The 25,826-nt window shown below is 38.3% G+C and overlaps 1 protein-coding gene and 1 long non-coding RNA gene across 4 annotated transcripts; one reads left to right on the top strand and one right to left on the bottom strand.

Moving 5' to 3' along the window:
* Nucleotides 1-3,950: 3,950 nt before the first annotated feature.
* On the top strand, nucleotides 3,951-20,608 carry side-IV (sidestep IV transmembrane protein). 3 transcript variants are annotated; one of them, XM_018111961.3, is made up of 17 exons: nucleotides 3,951-4,229; nucleotides 5,719-5,918; nucleotides 11,768-12,294; nucleotides 12,394-12,713; nucleotides 12,809-13,012; nucleotides 13,107-13,258; nucleotides 15,271-15,415; nucleotides 15,557-15,687; nucleotides 15,777-15,936; nucleotides 16,529-16,698; nucleotides 16,860-16,983; nucleotides 17,049-17,209; nucleotides 17,794-17,935; nucleotides 18,013-18,136; nucleotides 18,200-18,621; nucleotides 18,699-18,928; nucleotides 20,122-20,608. In XM_018111961.3, the coding sequence occupies exons 3-17, from the start codon at nucleotides 11,894-11,896 to the stop codon at nucleotides 20,170-20,172; spliced, it is 2,937 nt and encodes a 978-aa protein (XP_017967450.1). In that variant the 5' UTR covers nucleotides 3,951-4,229; nucleotides 5,719-5,918; nucleotides 11,768-11,893; the 3' UTR covers nucleotides 20,173-20,608. The 3 variants fall into 3 exon arrangements, with proteins under 3 accessions (XP_017967450.1, XP_030241992.1, XP_089121644.1); XM_030386132.2 differs by having other exon boundaries at nucleotides 19,074-20,608; XM_089265518.1 differs by having other exon boundaries at nucleotides 18,699-18,932; nucleotides 19,009-20,608.
* LOC149092043 (uncharacterized) lies at nucleotides 17,976-25,122 on the bottom strand. Its single transcript, XR_016197662.1, has 3 exons — nucleotides 24,388-25,122; nucleotides 19,020-21,569; nucleotides 17,976-18,936 (listed from the first exon to the last, which is right to left on the bottom strand). It is a non-coding gene; the product is annotated as an uncharacterized LOC149092043 (long non-coding RNA).
* Nucleotides 25,123-25,826: the final 704 nt, after the last annotated feature.

Here is a 25,826-nt window from a genome sequence, read left to right as displayed (position 1 = left end):
ATAACAGATACAGATACAGATAACAGATACAGATACGATACAGATACAGATACAGATACAGATACAGATACAGATCCTACAGATACAGATACAGATACAGATACAGATACAGATACAGATACAGATACAGATACAGATACAGATACAGATACAGATACAGATACAGATACAGATACAGATACAGATACAGATACAGATACAGATACAGATACAGATACAGATACAGATACAGATACAGATACAGATACAGATACAGATACAGATACAGATACAGATACAGATACAGATACAGATACAGATACAGATACAGATACAGATACAGATACAGATACAGATACAGATACAGATACAGATACAGATACAGATACAGATACAGATACAGATACAGATACAGATACAGATACAGATACAGATACAGATACAGATACAGATACAGATACAGATACAGATACAGATACAGATACAGATACAGATACAGATACAGATACAGATACAGATACAGATACAGATACAGATACAGATACAGATACAGATACAGATACAGATACAGATACAGATACAGATACAGATACAGATACAGATACAGATACAGATACAGATACAGATACAGATACAGATACAGATACAAGATACAGATACAGATACAGATACAGATACAGATACAGATACAGATACAGATACAGATACAGATACAGATACAGATACAGATACAGATACAGATACAGATACAGATACAGATACAGATACAGATACAGATACAGATACAGATACAGATACAGATACAGATACAGATACAGATACAGATACAGATGCAGATGCATTTCATGTGGTGCATTTTCTTTTGTTTACCTACGGATGCCATTGACGTTGCTATTTTTAGGGCGCACAGCGTGCAACTGTTTTCAATTCTAAACATTCTTCTTTTTTGAGTATTTTTCTAGCTAATTTGCTCGTTGCTCTTCTTTTTATTGAAGCATCGGAAGAATATTTATTGATGATATGACCACACCTATTTTATGAGCTCGCCCAGCTAGGCTAGCAGGCGGGCAGCCAGCCAAACACAATGGATGCCCAAAAATAAACCACAAATCCCCAGTGCTAAGTCCACGAAGCTGCATTTCTTCCTAAAGCAGGACGGAGAGAAAGAGTGAGAGCGAGAGAGAGAGAGAGAGAGAGGGTCGTCGTCTGGGACTTTGCCTGCAGGCAGCTGAGTGCATGGCCAGCTCACTTGAGAATTCTCACACCTCGTGCCGCAGTCGCTCGTGCCTGGGCTTTTGATCTGTTTAGCATTCCATGGCACATCAGAAAGTCGTAACTATTGACAAGATCCGCCCCCGCGCCACCCCAGCTCCAAATATGGAAAATAGTCCCCCTCGCCCTACCTCTCACTTTCTTTCTGCCTCTCCTTCTCACTCTCCCTCTCCCTGTGGAATGGAAGCACTCGTGTTTTTGTTTGCATTAATTTGTATATGTTACTTTAACGATTTAATGCACCCGTTCCGATTGTGGACCAGGTGATTGCACTCGAGCCATTTAAACATATGTACATATGGGTGGTCATAATGTACTTTAAGCCAATATATGTACATATATGTAATGTACACTCAGCGAAAAGCTTGTGAGTTTGCCAAGCGCAGTAAACTTGACGAAATTTGAAGAGTTTTGCATCAGCTTTAAAAATGACTCTAATGAATATATATTTACATATGTATATGTAACTCTGACTGACTCCCTTTTGGCTTTTTCACTTACACTCAGCCAAAAAGTGTAGACTTTCCGTTGAATTTATCAGGTTCAAGTTTGATTTATGCTGCAAACATCTCAGCTCTAGGCCAATCGAATCTTCTTTGAAGCCCCACAATTCTAGTTTCACAATTCATAATTCAACTCTTGACGCATTTCGCTCAGTGTACGCGTGAGCACATCTACTCGTGTGTTTGTTCTTGTAAATTGGCTGAGCATCTTTACTACTTCCTTTCCGATATCGAATCGTGTGAATATGGCGCATCAATCACACGATAAGGCACAACAAAGCCACATGATGAATAACATCTGGCTGTATGAGACTGAATTGTTTTCTGCAAAATAAAAAAAATTTAAAAAATTCTCGAAAAAAAAACCCAAAACAAAAATGAAGCCAACACACAAAATAAAATTATGGAAATCTACTTCAGAAGTTGAGAGAATTTATTTATACAAGCGGCTCAACATATTGATTGATACCAAATTATACGAGTAGACGCGGGCGATCAAATGGATTTATTTTCGAATTTCAACTGTTTGCCAGCAACAAATTTGTGGGCCCAATGATTTCTTGGCTTTAACGCAAATGCTGTCAATATTTATATGTGCGCCGACTCCCAAGTCTAACCAATTTAATTATCATTATACATTCAATATTGTATTTGTTTATTTGCCCAGATAAGAGCAGAGAGTTTTGAATTTAAATTGCATTTAATTTATGCAAATATGCAAATGGCCAAATGTGATGCAATGAAATATGCTCTAAATGCTCTACCTATACATACACATATAAATATATATGAATATAGATATATATATGTATATGGGATATATTCTATGATTTGGCTTCGCTTGTTGCTTGTTTAAGCCCATTTTGACATTTGATTTCAGCATATGCTCAATTATCCGATACAACAACAACAACAATAAAAAATTGCTGCAGAGCTGTAAAACTGTAACAAATTGGTTTGTTTAAAACAAATTCAGCAATTAATTAGCAACAACATTGAAACCAATTAAAAACCCGTTGAATATGGTCGCCAATCGCATATAGCCGGCTATTTATATTGGCCCATAAAATGTCTCTTAAATGGTTCAAAAGTCATTTGAATTGGGCTGGGCACTTAATATATGCAAAATGATTTAAAAAACATTAAAGCTCATCGTCGAAACATTTCAAATTTGTTTTTGTACGATATATCTAGTTTATTTTAATTGAACAAGCGGCGAGCGCGAAGTGATTTTACGTGTTCATTCACAGAAAACTACAAACTTTAAATATAATCAATATTATATTAATAGTATTTTATAATTAAAATTCCTAAATAATCTAATTTGATTCAATTTGGTATTAATACCCATTCTATATAATAAAAATATAATATTGGCTTAGTTTATGGACTCAATTTTTTTTTTAAATATTTTTTTTTTTTATTTTTTTATTATATTCTTGCATTTCCAAATTAATTTTCTTTTCCAACTGCACTCGTTTGGCCTTTTCGAATCTTAACAGTCGCAGCCGTTATCATCAAAAAACATTTACGATATTTAATGCTGTCAACAACCAGTTCGAATATCGCCAAGTTTGCGTTGTTTACTCTTTGGCTGCACTGTTAAGTTCTCTTATTCGAAGTTCGAAAAATCAAAGCTGTAGCTGAAACAGACTCGCTTAACAGTGAACGTCTGCTGGCCGCTAACAGACTGTTATGTTATTAGCTTAAATTTTGCTATTGCTGCTATTGAATTAAATATTGTTTTACGATCGAGATTTATGAATGGGCTGTGACTTGTAAATAAATTGAAAAGTATTATATGCGGCTATAGGTTTTATATATGAAATATATGTCTTATCTCCTAGATATAAGTCTGCAAGCAAGCCAGCTTTATGTGAGTATTTTTATATATTTTTCGTATATTATTTAATATTTTTTAAAAAGTAACATGTTGTTTGTTCTTCTATAATTTAAAAAATGCCTTAGATATTCTAACTACACCAAAAACAATGGCATCAACAAAGTCAAAGGCACTAAACTTAACACATATTCTAAGTAGCTCGTGTGAGGGCTGAGCTCTTTAGCTGCTGATTCGAATTCCAATTAGATTTTCTCTTTGGTCGCTCCGGCAGTTCGAAAATTCGAAATACAAAATCAAAGCAGAGACGCGTTGGCAGCGACGAGTGTGACGATGTTGAAGTCGTGTATCCAGTAGATACGCGAAGCTATAACGGTACACATGTTGCACACGGACTCTGCGCTCCTACGTTGAAATGTAGCCCAATGCGTTCGCTTTAGGGTATCCGTTTAAAGCGCATACCAAAACACACTCGAACTCAAACACACACACACACGCACGCATTCTACTCGCTCATACACATACACACACACAGGCAGCGTAATGTTTTCTTACAACTGAGCGTGTGTGTGTGTTTGCGTGTGCGTCTGTGAGAAAGATAGAGAGAGAGAGAGAGAGAAAGAGGAGTGTGAAAGGTATTTGTGAAACTTCAGTGACTTCTTTCGCCCAACCGAAATTCAATCAAATTAATGAGCGAAATTGATTAATTAATAGTCAACAAATTCATATATCCGCATATAACTACAAATATTGACCCAAGCATCAACAGCAACAACAACAACAACAACAAGAAAAGTGTGTGCAAAAATAAAAAGCCAAAACCAAAACCAAATCTAAATCCAATTCCAAGTTTCAATTTCAATTTCGGGTTTTTTTTCGGTTTTGCGTGGCATTACCTGCTGCCGCATAACAAGGATTACCCAAAATTTAAATATATTAATGAAAACGAAACAAAACTGTGACTAAAATAGCAACAAAAACGACAACAACAACAGCAGCTACAACAACAACAACAACAGCAATAATAATAATAAAACGCCGGGCTCGTGTGCCGCGTGCCGGGCTCTGACTTTGAAAAACGCTCCACTTCACAGAGCTCGTCGACGGCTCGACGGCTCGAGCGACTCGAGCGACTCGACAACTTCGACGCCGGCTTCTGCGGAGGCTAGCTGCTGGCGTAGCTGGCATTGCTGGTGTGTGCTGTTGCTGCCGTGCTTCGACGTCGTCGATAATTGGAATTTACGACTGTGGCATAAAAAGCGGCGAATACAGACACAAGGATAAGCCCAGGCACGGCCCGTGAACGTGGCCGTGTAGCAGCGCCTCCTGCCACAGTGCGGCTCGTCAACCAACTCGTCCTGGTTAGCCCCAGCACCGACCTCTACCCCACCTCAATCCAGCTCTACCCACCGCTACCCCATTCCCTGTGCCCTTCTCAGCCTGCTTCAGCCTCGTTGTCACTGCGGGAATTGGTTTAGTGACGCTCACGGCAACGGCTACGTTGACTCGTTGGCATTGGTGGCTTATAGCCAGCCGCAGTTCCCACTATCCCAAGCACGGCAAACCTCTGCCGAACCCAAACGAAATCCGTTCTACCTCAACATTTCCTATATTTTTGTTCTCCTTTTTTTTTTGTCGATAGTTGCGCCGTGTAAATATTTTGCTGTTGTCAGTTTTTTTTTTGTCGGCTTCCTGTTGTTGTTGTTGCCATGGCCGTTGTTGTTGTTGTAGTTGTTGTAGTTGACTGTGCAGTTCAATTGGGCTGTCACAGTCAGGCGCGCTGATTTGTTATGGTAATAGTTGTCAAAACGAGAGAGATTCAAGAGATCTTTAGTGGCACTTGATTACACTTGGCAGCGACAACAACACCTCCAACAACAGCAACAACAACAATATATTGGTGTTGCTCCTGTGAGTGTGCAGTGGAAAATGATATGGCTAAAGCGTGAACGTAAATCTTGGCCAATTAAGTGTGCGCGCTCGTTAAGAAATGTCTCATTAAAGCAGGCATACATATAAATAAATATCTGCCCTAATATACAAACGTATATACATATAGATATACATTTATCTCTCTATATATACTATATACTTATGCATACGATTTTCATTATAAAATCGCAGCTCAGACGGCGTGTCTCGCGTTTCGATCTTATAAACTAATCAGCAGGTAGTCTAAAGAATATCAAATATATGTATATGAAAAAAACACAAACAAAAACATTAAGAGCAGCTAAAACATAATCAAATATACGAAGAGCAACTACAACAACAACATGGAATATTGAATGAACAAATTTCGAGTATGCACATATATTAAACTGGTGAGTTATCAGTCAGTCAGTCAGTCAGGTTTATACTACTCTTGAAAATTTATGCTCATATCTGCATAATCGCAAATTAAGCTACATAATTAATAAGCCAAAAGGGCCCTCAGCCGCTGTCAGATGTTGATAGAGCACCTTAGTATGCCATCAACTGGCCAGGCTGCTGCTCTGCCGCTCTGCTGCTCTGCCGCTCTGCCGCTCTGCTGCTCTGCTGGGCAGCTAATAAAACCCAAACACAAACACAGCTCAATACACTTGACTATGTATTGTGTATATGTATTGTCTCTCTTGTTGTCTGTCTGTCTGTCCGTCTGTCTGTCTGTGCATCTGTACGTGCCACTGCGTACCGTAAAGTATCAATGTCTGTAATCTTAATTAGCAACACCACAGCGTTCGAGCCGCAGCGCCAGCCACTCGGAGCCCAAACATCTTTTAGCATTTTAAAAGCGTCGTGTACAACTTTGTTTTTGCTTTTTGTTTCTTAAATCGAACTTGTGAAGAAAAATGCTTCAACCGGTTTTGTATCATATTTTTTTCTCTATGTTTTTTTTTTGTTTTTGTACTGGAGCTGAAGGTGTTTTTGTTGAAAATGGCCAGCAAATAAACAACGGGCGATTTGAACAAACCGCAGAGTCAAAGCGACCGACACGCCTGCCTTTATAACCGGCTGCCCCATCAGGCCGTTAACAAACTTAACCGCTCATATATTAAATATGTAAAAGATATACGTTCATACATACATGCCTGCATGCATATATATTTTAATGCGTGTGTATATATGCTCAAGGAATCTGAGCAAACAAGCAAACAGGCTAACAGGCGCTCCCAGAGGAAAAGCGCCTGCGGCTACGACAAACCTGCAGTTGTTGTTTAGTGGAATACCCTTATCAAAGGTTGCTCAGCATTTTGATGAAATTACGTAACACTTGAACTGGGATACCCAGCTAAAGAGCAGCAGGATTATAAATGGGCCATTAGATAATTATATACATTGTTGATGCGATTAGATTGCGGCATTTGTCTTTTGCTAACTTTTAGTTCGAGACTAAAGTTTGAATCAAGTTGCCTCGTTAGTTAGTTTGTATATATTTATAAGCATATATATAACTCTGAAGAGAGATTAGACTATTAATCAGAGTTTGCGAAGATTTCCCTTAATCAAGGTTACTTTGAATATTTATGAAATTATGTAAAATGTAAATAAATAATAATATTCAGATAAGATCTATTATAGGATTCAGATAATAATCAGTCTATGTGTCTCTGTATATAAACATTTATTAATATTTGTAATGGTGATTAAGAAATGGAGAATTCATATTGAACTTTTGACTACCTGAAGCAAAGTTATCATTGACTTTTGAATTCATATTTATTATCACATGTAGCAGTTTAACAGAGATATGTATATCTAAAGTGCATTAGCTTATTACATATACATACATTATTTATACATACATATATTGATGCATGTGATTGAAACAGATATGGATACGTGTCCTATCAAATTGAGCCTAATAAAATCTGATTATTTCGGATATTAGAGTTTACTAGGTAAACTTTTTTTTAACATATGCAACATATTAACGGAGACTTATATAGAGTATGCTAAATGTTATATATATATGATAGATAGTTATATTATTTATTGGTTGGCATTTAAGTTATTTATTATATTATTTTGGAGATATTGATATATCTGATTGATCTAGGCGATTAACTATCAAATTATTCAGTTTTGAACTAAAATATATTATATAAAATCCATTAAAATAAATCAAATAATTTTGTTTTGGTTTTAAATGAATTATAAAAATCAAATTATTCAGTTTTAGACTAAAATCCATTATAGAATTTTACTATCACATTCATTTATGGTAATTAAAAATTAATATATTTTTGGAAAGGTTGTATAAGGTGTTTCTGCTTGAGAAAAGCTTGATTAAACTTTAGCTAAATTCATTAGAATTAGTTAGCTAATGTGTCGTAGAACTATTAGTATTAATTAGTATGAGTATATAGGATTATTGATTAACAAATTATGGAACACATTTTGAAGCTAGCAATTTTCAATATAATTGTAATCTAGTAAACAAAAATATAACTAACAGAAATGAACTCTACAATGACTCAAAATGCTGCCTTACTTCACTTAAATATCTCCCTTGTTCGTTAGTGTATTCAGGCCTCGTCATGCCATGTAAATTTTCTGTGTAGCACCTCTACTGCTGCTGCTGCTGCTGCTGCTCCTGCTGCTGCTCTTATTAAAGCGTGTGTTTGGCACCTCTGGCTGCGTTTAAAATGCAAATATCTTTTGATCTGCTCTCATGCTGAAAAACAAATTCGCACCTCGCTGCGAGATGTGCCAATGAATGACACGCCCCAGTCCAACTCAGCTCGCCCTCGGCGCCTCGCTTACTAGTTCCCCATCTCTCACACACACACTTACATGTATGTAGATGCGCCGCACTTAAAATGATTTTTTATGGCGGGAAGCGTTTTAATTGCTTCCATTAGAAAACGCTTAGCACTATTTAAGTTGGCCATTTGCAGGCGAATATTTAATTGTAGCCGAGTGTAAGCGAACTGTGTTCAAATTTACATAAATTCCCTGGCCCAGAGCTCACAGCTCATTGCTGCTAGCTGGTAGCTGGTAGCTCGTAGCCATGGCTACAAATGCAAATAGCAAAGTTCACAAACATTTGATTTGCCAAGAAAATAATCACAAATGGAAATTGTCAATTAAATTGCTTTGAAAATCACATTAAAAACAATTTACGAAAATTGCTAAAAAAAAAAAAAAAAAAAAAAAAAAAAAAAAAAAAAATTAAAAAATCAAATCAAATAAAAAGTAATAAAAATAATTAATAAATCAACGCTTCTATTGTTTATTATTTGTGTTATCTTTTCCCTTTGGCTTTTAGGCAGCTTTTTTGTTTAGATAAAACCTAATGAATTTCCAATGAGCAAGAATTCAAGTTCATTGATACATGTTTTACATTAGTCCGAACCGGTTGAGTACAAATCTCTGGCTGGCATTTCAAATTCCATATTCAAGCTCGAAAAGCTGAAAAACTAGCCCCCCTTTGGCCCAGGGGCCCATTGTCTGCGCTGGTAGCCAACAATAATCAACTGAATTCATATTCATAGGCAAATTGTGGCTGCCACACATTATTTTTATTTATTTTTCGTTTTTGGCATTTTTTCGTTGTCTAGAATATCGTAATAATTAATTAAGTTATAATATTAAATGTCCATAAAGGGGCATTATGGCCATAACTTTGAGTGCTTGTGGATATACGTATAATCATGAGCTATGCTTGATTGGCCACGACATCTTCAAAAGTTTGTGAAAAGCGCCATAACTCTTTTGTCTTATCAGCTGAGATCTGAGCTGAGGAGCCTTATAGAGAGCAAGCAGACATACATTGTTGTTGTTGTTGTTCTTACTCTTGTTGTTGTTTGCTAGAGTAGCTTTTGTGTCGCATTCCGTTCAAGCACAATTTATGGCCAAGATGAGAAGTTGAGATGCCTGGGTGGGGTTATATTAGATTGAGGAAGCGAACCATTCATGCTTACACTTTCTTAGCCCCAGTCTAACAAAGTTATATATATGTATGTGTATACGTATTACTTTTTTTTTTATGTGAGCTGTTCGCAGTCTCTCTTCTTGGCCATGCGAACCATGTGCCAAATAAATGACTCTACATTTTTAAAGATATTATGCTGACAGTTGAGCTTAAGCGTTGCAAAAGCACCTAGAAATGACAAAGAAACAAAAGCCAAAGCAGAAAAAAAAAAGACAGAAAACTAGAATCTACCCAATATTTATTGAACGATTGACCACAATCACGTCATGAATTCGTTCTCTCATGCCCATGAGCTCATTCATCAAAAAGCAAAGATTTATACAGAAATCATAAGTTGATAAGCTTTGCGTTTGATTTTGCTTTTGGTTTTGCTTTCGCTCTGGCAAGCAAATAGTCGCAATTGTTGTTGGCTAGAAAGAAAAAAAAGGGAGAGCAATAAAAGTGCAAATTGTAAGCCGGAAAAAGGATTTTGTTCTTGGCACAAATTGCTCTGGCTACAAATACCTGAAATTTAGAGCCAGCCGAGCATCAATCATATAAATATTAATATTTTCAAACATTGCTCAACAAATTCCTTAATTGCTGCCAGAGATTTGCTCTTTGTGTTTAATTTAGTGTGAGGCGATTTTATTTTTATTTTTATTTATTTATAATTTGATTGCAGACTTGAAAGGGTATTTCCGTTCTGCCTCAAAATTTGTTTCGTTTTTATTGAGTTTAATTGATTTTTTAATAGAGATATATGTGACTAAATTTTGTAAAAATTTGTTTTGTTCACAGGCTTGTTAAAATATTAAGAATAAATCATAAAATGTTGGGATAGTCAAACTATTTATTAGCTAATGTTAATAATAAAGATTTGTTTTGCTGTGCCAAACACAATGAATAGTTTCATGTTTCTGACATCAGAGCGATTGATTAATTATATGGCAACATTATTATATATGTAAATAAACATAGAAATATATATAAAATTTAATTATATAATTATGTATATTAAAAATACAAATAAATATAAAATAATTCACTACGTGATATATTATATAACATATATTTATATAATATACATATATACATAGAAATATTATTAAAATAGATATATTTTAGTTATCCTCGTAATTGCTTTGATGAAGTTAGATCCATGTCTCAACTAGGCTGTTCTTCTAAGATAAAAGCTTCATCTCTTTGACTCCATTGACCCTTTAAGCGCAAATTAGAGAGTTGATGTAGCCCTAGACGAAATAAGAGAAGGCAATCAAATCACATAATCCCTTCGGTTAACTAGAGTCATTCTCTAAGTTGTGAAACTTCGTCTAGAGCTGACTTGTTGTAAGCACACCTCGTTACTACCCATCATTATCATACTTCATCATCATATCATGACTAATGACCATAAACACTCAAATAGAGCCCCTCCCTCAGTTTCCTCACTCACAAAGCTCAATTGAGCTGATCGCCGTCAAATTGTCGTTTTTTCCTGTGTCTTCTTTAATGTTATTAGCGAACAGAGCTTAAGATCTAAATTATGCTTAAACGGAACGAATGCTGAAATTCTCCACTAACAAATGAGTCGAATATTTCAGTAGCATTTCTTAATTAATTCCATATATTTAAAGGCAGTGTTTCACAATGAAATGGCAAAGTTTATTAAATATTCCATAGATCTTATCAATAACTAGAAATGCTGAATGCTGAATTATAGCTATTGGCAAATGTATTTCTGTTCTATGGACACGCTTTAAATATATGAAATTATGTGGACAAAAGCTTGTTGCTTCTATATGAAAGCCAATTATATAAATAGCTATATATATATATATATATGTATATATGTACATATATGTATATTTACTCCAACTTTATGGAAACCTAATCAACTACATCTGAACACAAAGCTCAGAGATTTACAATTGAATTCACATTGCTCAAGTTAATATTTCCAAGTAGCTTGTAATGTCGCAAAGCATTTGGAAATTTCACTTTCAATTGCGCTTCATAATTTGAATACAATTAATGCGAGAGCTGAGCAGCAAATGCCAGGCAAGGGAACTTAATGAAAATCAGGACTTCGGCATGCCGATGCTACATTCGAGTAGGCACATATTATCCTTTATGTTCTGCCTCAGCAGGGCACTCGCTCAATAATATAATTAATTAGTGCTTTGAGATGCAACTAAATTGGGTAGAGAATAGCGATGGCAAGGTCTTAACATTGTGAATGGTATTACAAGTCATGCATATGCGCTTTGTCCACAGCCAGGAGCCAGCCAAGATGGTCGCTCAGCAGCCTGACACAGACACTTAATCTCCACTCGAATGCGACTGCAGTAAGCACTTGATGCTTAAATGAATTAATAAGCAAACAACAAAAGAAGCACAAAAATGGATGCAAAGCTCAACAACGAACACGACGATTGCAATTGCCCCCAGGAGCACATCAGACATCAACAGCAGCAGCAGCAGGAGCAGCAGCGGAAACAACAGCAACAAGAGCTCCATCAAAGCTGTCGGAGTTGCCCGCTGCGCAGGACTGAATATATGACAATGCTGCATTTAGTTTTCCGGCTGCTGTTGGCTGGCTGCTGCTGCAGCCTGGCGGCGTGCTCCTATCTGGAGCCGGACGAGCTTATACACGAGCTGGATCGTCCGGTGCCGCTGACATCGGTGCAGGGTGTCCTCAGCAGGCAGGCGATGCTGCCGTGCGATATAACGCCGCTCGAACGGGACGATGCCGTCTATATGGTGCTCTGGTTTCGCGAGGGCGACGGCGAGCCCATCTACAAGTGAGATTTGTGTTAGCCAACAACTAGCTGTGCCATTTTAACAACAACGGTTTTCTCTCTCCCTCTCTCCCTCTGCCCTCTGTCTCTCTGCTGTCGCAGCTTTGATGTGCGTGGCCGTCAATTTGGTCAGGCGCGTCTGTGGTCGTCGCCGCTGGCATTCGGGACACGCGCCCACTTCAGCAGCACCTCGCATCCTGCTCAGCTGAAAATCGACAATGTACGCATTGAAGATGAGGGCGTTTATCGCTGCCGTGTGGACTTTCGTAACTCGCCCACTCGTAATCTAAAGATAAACCTAACTGTTATTGTGCCACCGGATAGACCCATTATCTACGAGCCCAACCGACATGACAAGACCAGCAACGTGGAGTCCTTTAACGAGGGCAACGATATCGTTCTGGCCTGCGAAGTTACAGGCGGTAAGGCTCCCACTCCCACTTTTATTCCTCCTCTATGCATATACATATATTTATATATATATATATATATATTTAATTGCCCTAATGGGTTACAGGTCGGCCGCGCCCCAACGTTACCTGGTACTTGGATAACACGGTCATCGATGAGTCATTCGATCAGCGGCCCGATGGCAAGACCATTAACCATTTATCCTATCCCAATATTGGAAGACAGCATCTAAATTCGCGGCTCGTGTGCGTCGCCAGCAACACGAATCTGACGCCGCCGAACAACAAGGTCGTCATACTGGATATCAACTGTAGGTGCCAGCACTAGGTCATAGGCAGAACTTGAAGCTCATTCTCCCCCTCTCTCCTCTCTCTCTCTCTCTCTCTCTCTCTCTCCGCTTGCAGTAAAACCTGTTGCCGTGCACATCCTAACCAAGGATCGCTTTGTATCCGCGGATCGCACCTACGACATTGAGTGCAAAAGCTCCGGCTCCAAGCCGGCGGCCGTAATCACCTGGTGGAAATCCAATAAGCAGCTGAAGAAACAAACCAAGAACGTAAGTATTTAGCATTAGAGAAACAAAGCCAACAGCAATCAATAGATACGAACAGCTAAGCTAAACGCTCCCATTAGCAACAATAAAGCATAATTATTAATAATGTGGAAACATGCATGTGTTTTGCTTAGTTTAGTTCAATTATTAATTGACCCATTTACAATTTTTACAACTACAAAAATTGCTTCCAATCAAACACAATATTTATATGTATCAATATTTTACGTTAAAGTTATGGTTGGTTTTGCCTTTCCCTTTCTAGGCCCATATAAATAATTCTGTATATACATATATATCCATATATATGTACAGCATTTAAGTAAATTACTAATTAGCGCAATCGAGCGCTGCCTTAAGGCCACGGAAACATAAACAAAGCATAATTGATTCAAATTACATACATAGATAAAGCGTTCAACATTTTTGGGTACACTTGGAGAATAAAGGGGCCACATGAATAGACTAGATATTGATTTATGTATGTTGAAGCATAAAGTTGAGCACTTGCTAATCAGACGGCGAGGGTGGTCTATAAAATTGCATTGTAGCTGTTCTTACCAGCTTACAAAAATACAGTATATATTATGTATAAAACAATTATAAGCTATAAAAATTATACATACTCAAAGTAGGTAGATAAAATTTTCGTTCGTGATTTCCGATGAAAAGAATAAATGAGTAAAATAATTGAATCATAATTCAATTAAAAATAATGTGGAGCTTCGTTGAAAAAAAATAGATAAAAATTACATTGATTAAATAAAAAAAATTTTTATAGCTAAAAGTTTTTCCAATTTTTTTTTTTTTAGTTATAGAATAAATGAAAGCTTTCAAAAAAATAATTAGTTAAAGATATTTGTTTATTTTCCATGACACTTAAATGAATTGCATTTAAAACTTCATAAGCCACCCTCTTATTTATTTTGTATACTAAATTTTGAATAAAAAAGTATGGTCAACATAGGCTGAAAGACGAACCAAGTTATAAAGCACAACATCAATTTTGAATAAGTGAATAATAATTTAAATTTAAATTATTTTTAATTTGCTTCAAAAACTTTTAGGCTAACCTCGTACATATTTTCTGCTCTGATTTATGCAGCATTTTCTATTAAGCAAATTCGAAATTAGTGGACTTAACTAGTTTAGCCTATATTTTATAGCTCAACATTTTGAACCAGCTTTTCGGCCATTAGGAATTCATTGCTTAAAAAGATAAGACAAATGATTATAGTTAGATGGAGAAACAAATCAATGTCAGATATCTCACATATATCTGGCTATCAATCTATCAATTTATCTACCTCTGCAGGCAGAATGTAAATTTTATAAAAACTGATATTTTGTCGTAATTAAAAAAGAATAAATAAAAGAATAGTAGAGAACAATAGAAGGTATATCAAATTATCGTGTTGGACTGTCGCTATAATGATAGCTCTCAGTGTATATCTCTGTCCTTAACTCTCTGTCAGATTAATCAGGGTATAAAGTCAGCTTGAGCTACCGTTAGCTGCTGATAGGTTTATTGTCAAACCCTATTGACTTCAATTGAATGCTGTAAAGATAGATTAATAAATAATTAATAACGCTCGGCCGTTTGGCATTTCATAAGTTCGCCAGAAATCAACGAGACGACATCATTTATGGACGAGGTCTGCTTTGGGATGTTGCTAAATTTGAATAATTTGTTGCGCTAGTAAATATGTTGGCTCATTATTTATTGATTTTGGCTATTCGGGGCGTTAAAGGCCAGGAGGATACGCTCTAGCTCAGTGTACTTATAATTGCTGCCATTTCCCTGTACATAGATTGACGGTCAGGCGTTGGTCTTTCGTCGTTCGTTGTTGTTCGTTGTTCGCCCTTCGGCTTTCGCCTTTCGCTTTCTCGGTTTCTCGGTTTTCGCTTTCCGTTTTTCGGTATCTATTTCTGTTTTGGTTGAGCTTTAGCTCTTGCCTCAGCTTTCTTTTTCATTATTCATTTCCTAATGGACTCTGTTTGCGCTTCTTTTTTAGTTTAATGAGCCAGACAATCAATCCCTAAGTATACTGACGTTCACACCCACCCGGGACGACGATGGCAAATATTTAACATGTCGGGCAGAAAATCAATTCATCGAAGGCAGCGCCATCGAGGACAAATGGCGTCTCATTGTGCACTGTAAGTGGCCGGTTAGGTATTTAAGGACCTAGCTGAAGCTGCCCGAGGTGGCTGAGTGGGCCAGCCAGCTAGGAATTCTAATTACCACAGATTCCAGCTGAGATACGAGACGATAGGTGAAATTCTGTTTGCATTTCGCAGATCCACCCACAACGATACTGAAGATGGGCTCCTCGTTGAATCCGGACGACATTAAGGAGGGCGACGATGCCTACTTCGAGTGCATTGTACAATCGAATCCGAAGCCCTACAAGATGTCCTGGTTTCACAATGTAAGCTATAATTATTATGTTTGCCATTGCCATTGATGAAGCGACTCACGCAAACCACAACCACATACACTTCACACACACACCCGCAGGGCAAGGAACTGCAGCACAATATCTCTGTGGGCATCATTCTGTCGGATCAATCGCTCGTCCTGCAAAGTGTCTCGCGCGCCTCGGCCGGCGCCTACACCTGTTTGGCTGTCAACTCGGAGGGCAAAGGCCTCAGTAATCCGGTCACATTGCGCATACGCTGTAAGTAAATGGCCAGACAATCTGTGAACTGCGAGTTCAAGAGGGCCAGAGCCACAGTTTTTGGCATTGCCTGTATCCTCATCTATGTAATTTACAATTTAATCCTTGAGCTTGAATGTCTCTTAATGCATTTGGGCTAACCGGGAAAGGGGGCTTCACGGCTCCTTTGGCCGCACTCCAATCTGCAACGCAGCCAAAGTTTGAAGTGAGTGTGGGCGTGTAGGCGTGGTCGTTGTCGTGGGCGTAACTGGGTGTAAAGTACCGCCATCCCTTTGTGGCACCCTCGGTCCCACTCCTCCACGTTAATGACCAAGATTATGGCACAATGAATGCATGGCCTGGGCTCTTGGCACTGGCTGCGGGTTTGGCACTGCCTCCGACTCTGAATGGTTTTGTGTATTTCAAATGAGTGTGGATGGTAACTGCAGCAGCAGCAGCAGCAGCAGCAGCGGCAGCAGCCAAAGACCAAAATTAATTCATTGGAGTTTTAAAGACCTTTGTCGGCCATATTTGTGCGGTCTATTTAAGCCACTTCCTGCCGGGACATTAAATATTTCAATAAAATGCTTTAATTATTTATTTCGACCCATAGACGCACCCATCTGTGCCATCGACCACGAGCAGCTGCTGGGCGCCCTCAAACACGAGACATTGGCACTGAAGTGCGAAGTGGACTCCTCGCCCCCTGCCGACTCCTTCCAGTGGACCTTCAACTCGTCCGGCGAGCAAACAGAGCTGCCCGCCCGCCTCCACACCAGCGAGGTGAGTGAGCTTTTAAATCAACCCACTAATTGCTAGATATTTTAAGATGATTGAGATGCTTAAGACGCTTAAGAGCTTTTCAAAGGATACCCAGTTACGGATCTTAGCTACTTTAATCCATTTGGCACAACGAGAATTATTCTCGATTTTTGTCGTTGCAGACGGGCATGTCACGGCTAAATTATACGCCCAGCTCAGATCTAGACTACGGCACCGTTTCCTGCTGGGCCAAGAACTCAATTGGCGTACAGAAGAGCCCCTGTGTATTTCAGATTGTGGCCGCAGGTGGATAGACATGATGATATATATCTAACTGGCTGCCTGCATAGCTATCGAATATTCCGTTTCAGGTCGACCTTTTCCACTGCAGAATTGCACGGTCAGCAATCAGTCGGTGGATTCGCTGCAAGTGGATTGCATTGAGGGCTTCGATGGTGGCTTGCCGCAGAGTTTTATGCTCGAACTGGTGGAACTGAACTCGCTGCAATTGGCCAGGAATATAACAATACACGTAAGCCAACTAACTGACTAAGTAGTCAGTTATATTACATAGATATACATAGATATTTGCTTATATATATTTACACACTGCTCGCCATCAGAATAGCGCAACTTTGGGTTCCTCTGTTTATGTTGAATACCTTCTAAATTAATTGAGATAAATTCCTAGAATTATTATTCATTTAAGCTCTATTAAGTTCTTCCTAAGATATATTAAAATAGACTCTGCAATGTTTGAGCTTACAAAATACTTGTATAGCGACTGACATAAGAAATATATTATTATGGTTTTTGGAATATTATCATTAAAAATATTAGACATTACTGATAGGCAATCCAAAGATAGGCAATTCTAAGAAAATTATCTAATGAGCAATATTTGTCATTATGTAATTAGCCATAAACTGAAATTAAAACAACTTTTAAGATTCATATCAGTTTGAGATTTTGAAATAGTTTTTATAGCTCTAATCAATTTTACATATATGATCTAATTTCTTCTCTCTCCCTCTCACTCTCTCTCTCTCTCTCTCTCTCTCTCTCTCTCTCTCTCTCTCTCTCTATCTCTCCCTCTCAATTTCTCCCTCTGTGCAGCACACACCTGTCACATTCATCATTGAGAACTTGGATCAGGCCGCCACCTATCGCATGATTATATTTGCCGTGAATGTAAAGGGTCGCTCGGAGCCCACCATTATAGACGACATCAACTTTAAGGGCGTGGCAAAGCTAACGGGTGAGTTGGGGGCATTGCAATCGAGTTTTAAAGCGTCGAGTAACTAGTTTCGTAATCATAATTTATTACACATTTAGGCAACTCGACGGGGCTCAGTGTGCCGCTCTCGCCATTCCTGGCCGGGCTGACGCTCGTGTGCGGCCTGCTGTTCGCCATATCCTGCATCATATTGGCCGCCATATACAGAAGATTCTCAAATCGGTATGTTTAATGGGGTAGCTTAATGGGCAGCTGCTTTGCCTAATGCACACATTTGAATTGCAGCCGCAACGATAATAATCTGAAGGCCGTAAAGCACACACAATTAGCAATACCGGCTGATTGCCAGCTGGACCCGTTGCATCCCGGACCGCACACGAATGGCCAGGGCCAGTGCCAGGGCCAGGGCCAGGGACAGGGGCAGAGCCAAAGCCAGAGCCAGAGCCAGGGGCAAGGGCATATGCAAAACGAGCAGTCCAATCACCAGGCACACCACAGTCTCCTTCCAATTAATTGTGATAATCGCAGTGCGGCCGAGCGAGGCGCACTGAGCGAAGTGAATGTAGACAGTGGCACGAGGACCTCACCAAGCGGGCACGGGCACAGCCTGACCATGGCCACTGGACGCACTCGAGCCAATTCACAGCTGCTGGGCGATCAGGCTGATATAGATGACACCGATCCCGATGTTATACCCAATCAGTATGGTAAGTTAATTATCCTGTGTGCATCGCTTCCAGGCTTCCACCCATGCCGAATCGTTCACATTCCAATTGCAATTTAGAAAAACGCCCACTGAAGTCACTGGGCGCCTCGCCGGGCTTCGCCAGTCCGGCCACGCGGCTGATGCCGCGCGACTTCTGCACTGGGCGGGATGCGGAGCTGCTCAAGGGCAATGCGGAGAGCGTCGGGGTGATGGCGGGACTGGGCGGCGCGGACGCCAGCACCATTGGCCTGCTGAGCAACTCGGGCAACGAGGTCCTCCACTACACGTTCCGGCCAAGTAAACAAATTGTGAGTAGCTGAAATCATCGGAAATTAGTTAAAGTGATGTGTTTGTGTTATCGCATTGTATATTGGTTATCTGGTTGGAGCCGGCACTCACTCTACTCTATTCTATTGCTTGGCCATTTTCTCCTTCTGCTTTCGTTTACCACAGAGCTATGCGACCCTCAATAAGAAGGGCATAACCACGTGTAGTCCGCCGCTGGGGTCGTTGACATATAACATTAGCACATCGACGCCCTCATCATCATATCATCTAACACCGCAGCCAATGGAGGTCAGCCTGCTCAGTCCGAATAATGCATCGGTGACCTCGTCATTAAGCGAATATCGTTTTCGGCCCGAGGTCGTGACCACCTCGAATCGCATACAGGAAAGTTGTATATAAGCTTCACATATGCATTTAAGCAACATATCTGCATACAATAATTACTCTATACTCTCTCTAAATATATATATATATATATATATTTATACCATATATAGATCAATGTAGTTGCGTGTGCGTGTGCGTGAGTGTATAAACAAAATGGTAAAGAAATGCAAATTGTATTATTAACTATCGTAATACCCAAGCAGCTGCATATACATATATACTTATGTGGATATATAGATATATATATATTTGTTTATATGTATATATATATATTTATATATTTATTCGCATGGTTTGAGGCAAGACTTCTTTAACTTTTAAGCATTTCTGTGTAATTGTTGCATTATTAATTTAAGTAACAATGCCAAAAGTGTAACCGACATTACACTCATTTTGTAAATACCTAACTCGTTGTCATTTGTTGTACTCAAGTCTAATACTCTTAACGCTGAACAACAACAACAACAACAACACCAACTAGTGAATACTGAATGCAGCATCCAAGTCTCGGCTGCACCCACATATCCGTTGTACGATTATTTACCACTACTACCAGCCCACTTTCGATGCAATCCATACATATTCTCACACACTCTATACATACCTTACCAACATATCCCGGAGAGACGCCGAGAAACTGCCAATCATATCTAACGCTCTTTCGCTTTAATCAAAATATCGCTTATTCCCCAAAAATCGTGTGTTAAGTGTTAAGACTACCAATAAATGATTGAACAAAAACAAAAAGAAAAAAACCCCTTCCAAAACAAACGAAAAATCGAATAACCTAATAATTTATGACCTGTTATCACGTTTATCTAAACAGGAACTGCACTCTGCCAGACCCAGCAGAGTTCTGCGGGAGTCACATTTCTGAGAAATCGTACAAACATATACGACTCTAAATATACATATATATATATATCATGTGTACAAAGTATGTCCCGATTTCTGCAAGTCTATGAAAAGTATTACCTATTGATTTTCGTCTAATTTTAATTCGGGTTTAACTCTAGCTAAGTATGTATTTACACTATATATAGGCATATCTAGTTGTAAGGCTTGTATATATATACATCTGATTTAGTATCCAATTTAGTTTTGTGTAAAGAAAGTCTTCATAGAGCATGAAAGTTTTCCCGGAATTTAATTGTGTAACGCCTGAATCGCAACGATAGTGTTGAATTATTTGTAAATAAATGTAATTCTATTATGATATGTTATATACGATGCTGTTGCATAAATAGTTTTATAACATATGGAAAGGCTATCCAAAACTAGACAAATTAAGCGCAAAGTATTAAGTGAATAAGCTACAAAACAGAGATACTATACATATACATATATAAATGTATATATATATGTATGTATATACATATGCTAAATGTGTCCTCAACTAAATTTGCATTGAGTAATTAATTAATTTATTAATGAATTAACATACACTGACTTCCTAAATAAACGTATATATATATATATATATATGTATATATTTATATATGTATGTATATAAATGTGCACGTATGTATGTGTGTATAGAGTCTTCGTATTCGAAGAAGAAGAAATGAGGAAGAAGAAGAGAACACTGTTGGCGACACAGTTTAGCTAATTAGTAATTACATGTATGTGTGTGTGCGTGTTTTTAGACAATTTCTGCCCAAGAAATATGTAAATTTTAAGCTGAAAGCAAAAATTCAAACAAACGGCGAAAATTAGTATAAATTGTCAGCAAAATAGTATTTATAACTATTCAAGCAAAAATACTATTAAATCAATTAAAAAGTAATAAAATGATAAAATTATAAAAAACAAAAAAAAAAATGGTAATTTTCTTTAATTGTTGCCGTTGAAAAACTCGTCGCTTTGATAAGCACTTGGGCAGCAGGAGGCATTGCGGACACAACCCTAACTCCTGCGGCACTAGTACTTAGGAAAGCAATACGTTTTTTTATCTCTGTTCTTTTCGTCAGAAATTCAAGGTAAGTACCACATACTTGTCACAATGGCTCGAAGCCCCTTTTGTGAGCGACCTCGTCGCCTTTAATCCTCCTGCAGCGCTCCAGCCCTAATCCGTTTGCTTTTGAAGTAAGTTCTTCGCTGGTAATCCTGCAGCAGTTGGAAAAAGCTCTTTAGCTTTTAACCTCCTTGTAAAGAGTGCCAGCTTACTTCTCTGCGATTTTCGAGTTCATCAGTTTTAATTCACCTGCAGTAACAATGAGTTCCCTGCCCTCAATTCAGCCGCAATTATGGGATAGGAGTTTCGGCTTAGTTTACCTGAAAAATAGTAAAAAGTCGAGCATTTCGGTTTTTACCCAGACATATAAGGCACAAGAGTTATTTATCTTGAATCATTTCGCATTTCACGTGACTTCTTCAGCTTACGTTCTGCTAGAGATAGAGCAGGCTGAAGGGCGCGTGAGAGAGAGGGAAGGATTTAATCCTCTTCAGTGTTATTCTTTCTGCTATAAGAGCGACATCTCGACATCTCACCTTGTGTCGCGTATTTTACGCAACCTTTTCAGTTTAAGCCCTGCTGCATAATGAGAGAGAGAGACATAAAAGTGAGAGAGAGATGAAGATAATTCTATGGGCTGCACGGGTGGCTCTTGAGTTTCTTCCCAACTGCAATTGCAGCGACTTCTTCATCATTATCGCACGTATTTCGTGCGTCATCTTCTTATGAAGAGCTGCTTCAAAAATCGAAGAGGGATGAAGAGAGAGAGAGAGTGAGTGAGAGAGGAGGGCGGTATAGCATACAACTTTATCCTGTCAGTTTTGAAGCCTGCACTTCGATTTGAATTCTTTTGACATTAGAGCTAGTTCTTCAGCTTAAGTTCCACTGCAGAGAGGGAGAGAGAATGACAAGCACCTCTTCAGTTCTAGAATTAGATTTTCAATTTATAGCAATTTCTTCAGCTTTAATCTTTCTCCTGTTTATCGAGAATGCTTAAATTTTACGTCTTTCGAGCTCCTGACTCTTCCTCCCAAATTGCTACAATTCTAATCTGACTCACTTAAATCATCATTAAACGATGTCTTTATATATTTTACGGAGCTGCAAGTGATATAACAATTACATATCCATATCTAAATGTGCACACATACATGCATATGTGTGAGTGTGTGTGTATTTTACATACCACATGGCAGCACACACATCAAACATTTGTGCGGCATTCTGTCCCCCCATCCCCCAGCCGCACGTTCGTTCGTCCCCCCCGTCCACCTCTCAGAAATGAATGCTGGAGACAGTGCGGCATATGCCTTCAGAATATTAATGTATTTTGAACTATGCACTTTATAATTTATATAGTCGAATGTTAAATGTATATATAACCTATACGCAGCTGAGTCAGAAATCTACTTGGATATATCAAGTCGTGTTTGCAACCCCCAAAAAAAAAAACAGAAAACGAATGAAATATTGAAACAATTGTGGCATATAAGATTGTCTGTGCTCACACGCTCGCTGTCTCTCTTTATCTCTCTCTCTCTCTCTGGCTCACTCTCTCTTTCTCTGTCACTCTCTGCCCATCTCTATCTCTTTTACTTCGTATCATTACAAGTCATATATGGCATATTGCTGTGGCTAGTAACCTCTTGCACATAATACATAAGTTTATTAAATTTAAATTGGCTTAATTGACCCTCATTCGTTTTCCGTTGCGCCGCTCAATGCGCTTCAACCCAGACAACAGCGAATACAACAACAACAACAACAAAAAGACAACGTTGATTCTGGATCTGTGTGTATATATATATGCATGTATGTGTGTGTGTGTGTGTGTGTCGCTTGTTTGCCTCCATTGTGGAGCATTCAAAGTCAATTGAATTTAAACGAATGAAACTACACACAATGTGTAGCAGGAATCTTATTGTAGTTGTTGTTGCTCTCGTTGTTGTTGTTGTTGTGGTTGTTTATTGTTATTGTTGTTGCTCTTGTTGCTCTTGTTGTTGTCTACCACTTGCCTCCATTTGATTGAGTTTGCTGCTGTTGTATCTGCGTCAAGTACTAAAGCTTGTCCAAAAATATGCAACAAATTGTCTGTTGTGTGCTCTGTATGTGTGTGTGTTGTGTATGCGTGTGTGTGTGTGTGCAAGATGCATCAAACAATAACTACAACAAATTTAAATAACCAACTATATGCATGCAAATACTTTTCATTTTCATTCTCAAGTGAACAACATAGATTAACAATACGAATAAGTATCAATTGATAGCACTTCGCATATGACTAACACAATTTCCTGTGCTGCTCTGCTTGCAGTACTCATGTAGTATGTGAAATGATTAAGAGCGAGTGCTGTTGTAGAAATGCCCTATAAGCGTGGCTACACAGGGAATTTGTGCCAGTTGATAGACTGATTTACATAGATTGAGCTACAATGCCAAAGGAATCCCTTTTTAAATATACTCATAGTTCGAATTCGCATATCGATATCAAGTGATGTTTATATATAAAGTTTTATATACTTTCAATTGGGCTTTAGGGATAGTAATAATAATAATAATAAGTAAGTTTCCCAATCCACAGCTGTATATCAATATATATAAATTGCTAATTTTAGGAATTTCAAGGAAGGTTCTTAATAAATGGAAAATATCAACTAATAAAACTTCATATACCGAATTCTAATTTGCTAAAACTTGGAAAAACGATTACAATATATCTATGTATAATACGATCTATTATAAAAAATAATTTTTTAATCTCTAGCTCTCATTTAGCAACCCCTAACTAGACTCAGAGCTCATATCAATACTTTCAACTTTAATCAATATCTCTCCACACATTTTCAACAATTCCAGGGTATATGCAGTGTTGATCATGCAGGCAAAACACTTGTATTTCATTTGCTAACTAACAAGATTTTCTACTTAGCCTCAACTTTCCCTTGTGATTAGGTAAATGTTAATTTTTCGCATTCATTTACAGCCAAAACCTTTCTTCTACATAGAATCTATATTTAATTAGATGTCTATTTTAAAACTCTCAACACACACACACACAAACAAACCTATATAGCCAGTTAGTTTTATGCTCAGTTGAGGCCATTTTCAGTGCGCTTTTCACTTCACATTACACAATACCGTTTAGCAGAACTTTTCCTTTGAGTAAGTCCCACTGCAGTGCAGGCAAATCTCACCAAATCTTTACAAGCACACTGAGAGCTGAACAGAGCTGAGCAGAGCCGCTGCCGTTTAACAACTGCACGGGGGTCTCAGCACAGCTTTGCTTCCAAGTTTAGTCGGCGACAGAGCGACATCGACATCGCTGCCGATTGTGATTATCGCGCCTTTTGCGGGGTCTTAACCCCGCACGGAGAATTGACCAGTCGTAGGAGCAACAACTGCTCGTGCCTCTGTCTGTCATATATGTATATACACTATATACAGCTGTATATATGTATTGCATGTGCCAGCGCAAATGATGTGAAGCACAGTTTAATATTTGCTTTCACTGTAATATATTTCATATACTCTGGCTGGGCACGATCCATGCTCGAAATCGGCTGTGAGTCTTGTAACGCGCGACCGAGAGAACGTTGTCGCTCGAGTGCGATTCTTCAACTGATTTGTGCAGCGATCGCTCGGACAGTCATTGGATTTTTGAAAATAACCATCAATTTATTACCGAGCCGCGATCTCCTCTGTGTGCGTAAGCGAGCGAGTGTGTGCGTCCGACACGCCGCCCTCATATACATACATACACACACTAATGTAGCTGATGATGTACTACATCAACTTCAATTCCGCAACAGTAGGAAGAACGAACGACCCGCCCAGCCCAGGCAGCCACAGTTGATTATTAACTAAGCCCGGCAAATGTCCCGCATTTATAGATGTAGTCGAAATAGCAGCCCCCTCTTTTCATATGGGATTATTTTATCTCAATGCAGCTTGTTACAGTTTATTTTTTCAATCTTAAATCGCCATCATTGCCGGCTTTTCACACACACACTCACACACACACAAGAGATTCGGAGAGGCATACTATGTACAGATTTAGAATCAGATTGCCTTTCATATAATAGATTAGACTGAGCCCAAGTGCGAAATCCCCTATGTATATACATATATTCTTTTGTATATATGTATAATTCATAAGCAATATTGCTCGAGGCATTTGGTCAATTGCTAAACAGCTGCTGGGCGTGTGCATTCTATTGAATTTGATGCACTTTGGCGCAGGGCAGCATGAGGGTCAATCGGAAACATCCGAAAATTTACGAATATCCCACACTGAGGGTCACTTAAATTCAAAATAGAGAAATTTCCAATGAAACTACAAAATAATGCAATAACATTAATTGAGTTAAGAAACTGAAATTGAATATAAGAAAATGATAATAAAAATAAAATTTCAAACTAACGAAAAAATTACAATTTTTAAAAATGAAACCAAATTATATTAAATAAAAAAAATTGTTTAATGTTAGATAGTCTAATAAACTGATATTGATTTTCTTTTATACATATTTGTTGAAATAAATATAAAAATGGTTTTAGAAATAATTGAACTAAAATTG

This window comes from Drosophila navojoa, chromosome 2 (genome assembly GCF_054131105.1).
Source record: "Drosophila navojoa isolate 15081-1374.11 chromosome 2, UAZ_NAV_1.0, whole genome shotgun sequence".
In the NCBI taxonomy this organism is placed as follows: domain Eukaryota; kingdom Metazoa; phylum Arthropoda; class Insecta; order Diptera; family Drosophilidae; genus Drosophila; species Drosophila navojoa.
Note: the sequence above shows the minus strand (reverse complement) of the source record. Positions and strands in the feature narration are given on the sequence as shown.

Coding starts and splice junctions, on each gene's coding strand:
- side-IV (XM_089265518.1), top strand. CDS start 11,894: ATGGATGCAAAGCTCAACAACGAACACGACGATTGCAATTGCCCCCAG. Junction 13,259..15,270: donor TGAAGAAACAAACCAAGAAC/GTAAGTATTTAG, acceptor CTTCTTTTTTAG/TTTAATGAGCCAGACAATCA. Junction 17,210..17,793: donor CCAGGAATATAACAATACAC/GTAAGCCAACTA, acceptor CCCTCTGTGCAG/CACACACCTGTCACATTCAT.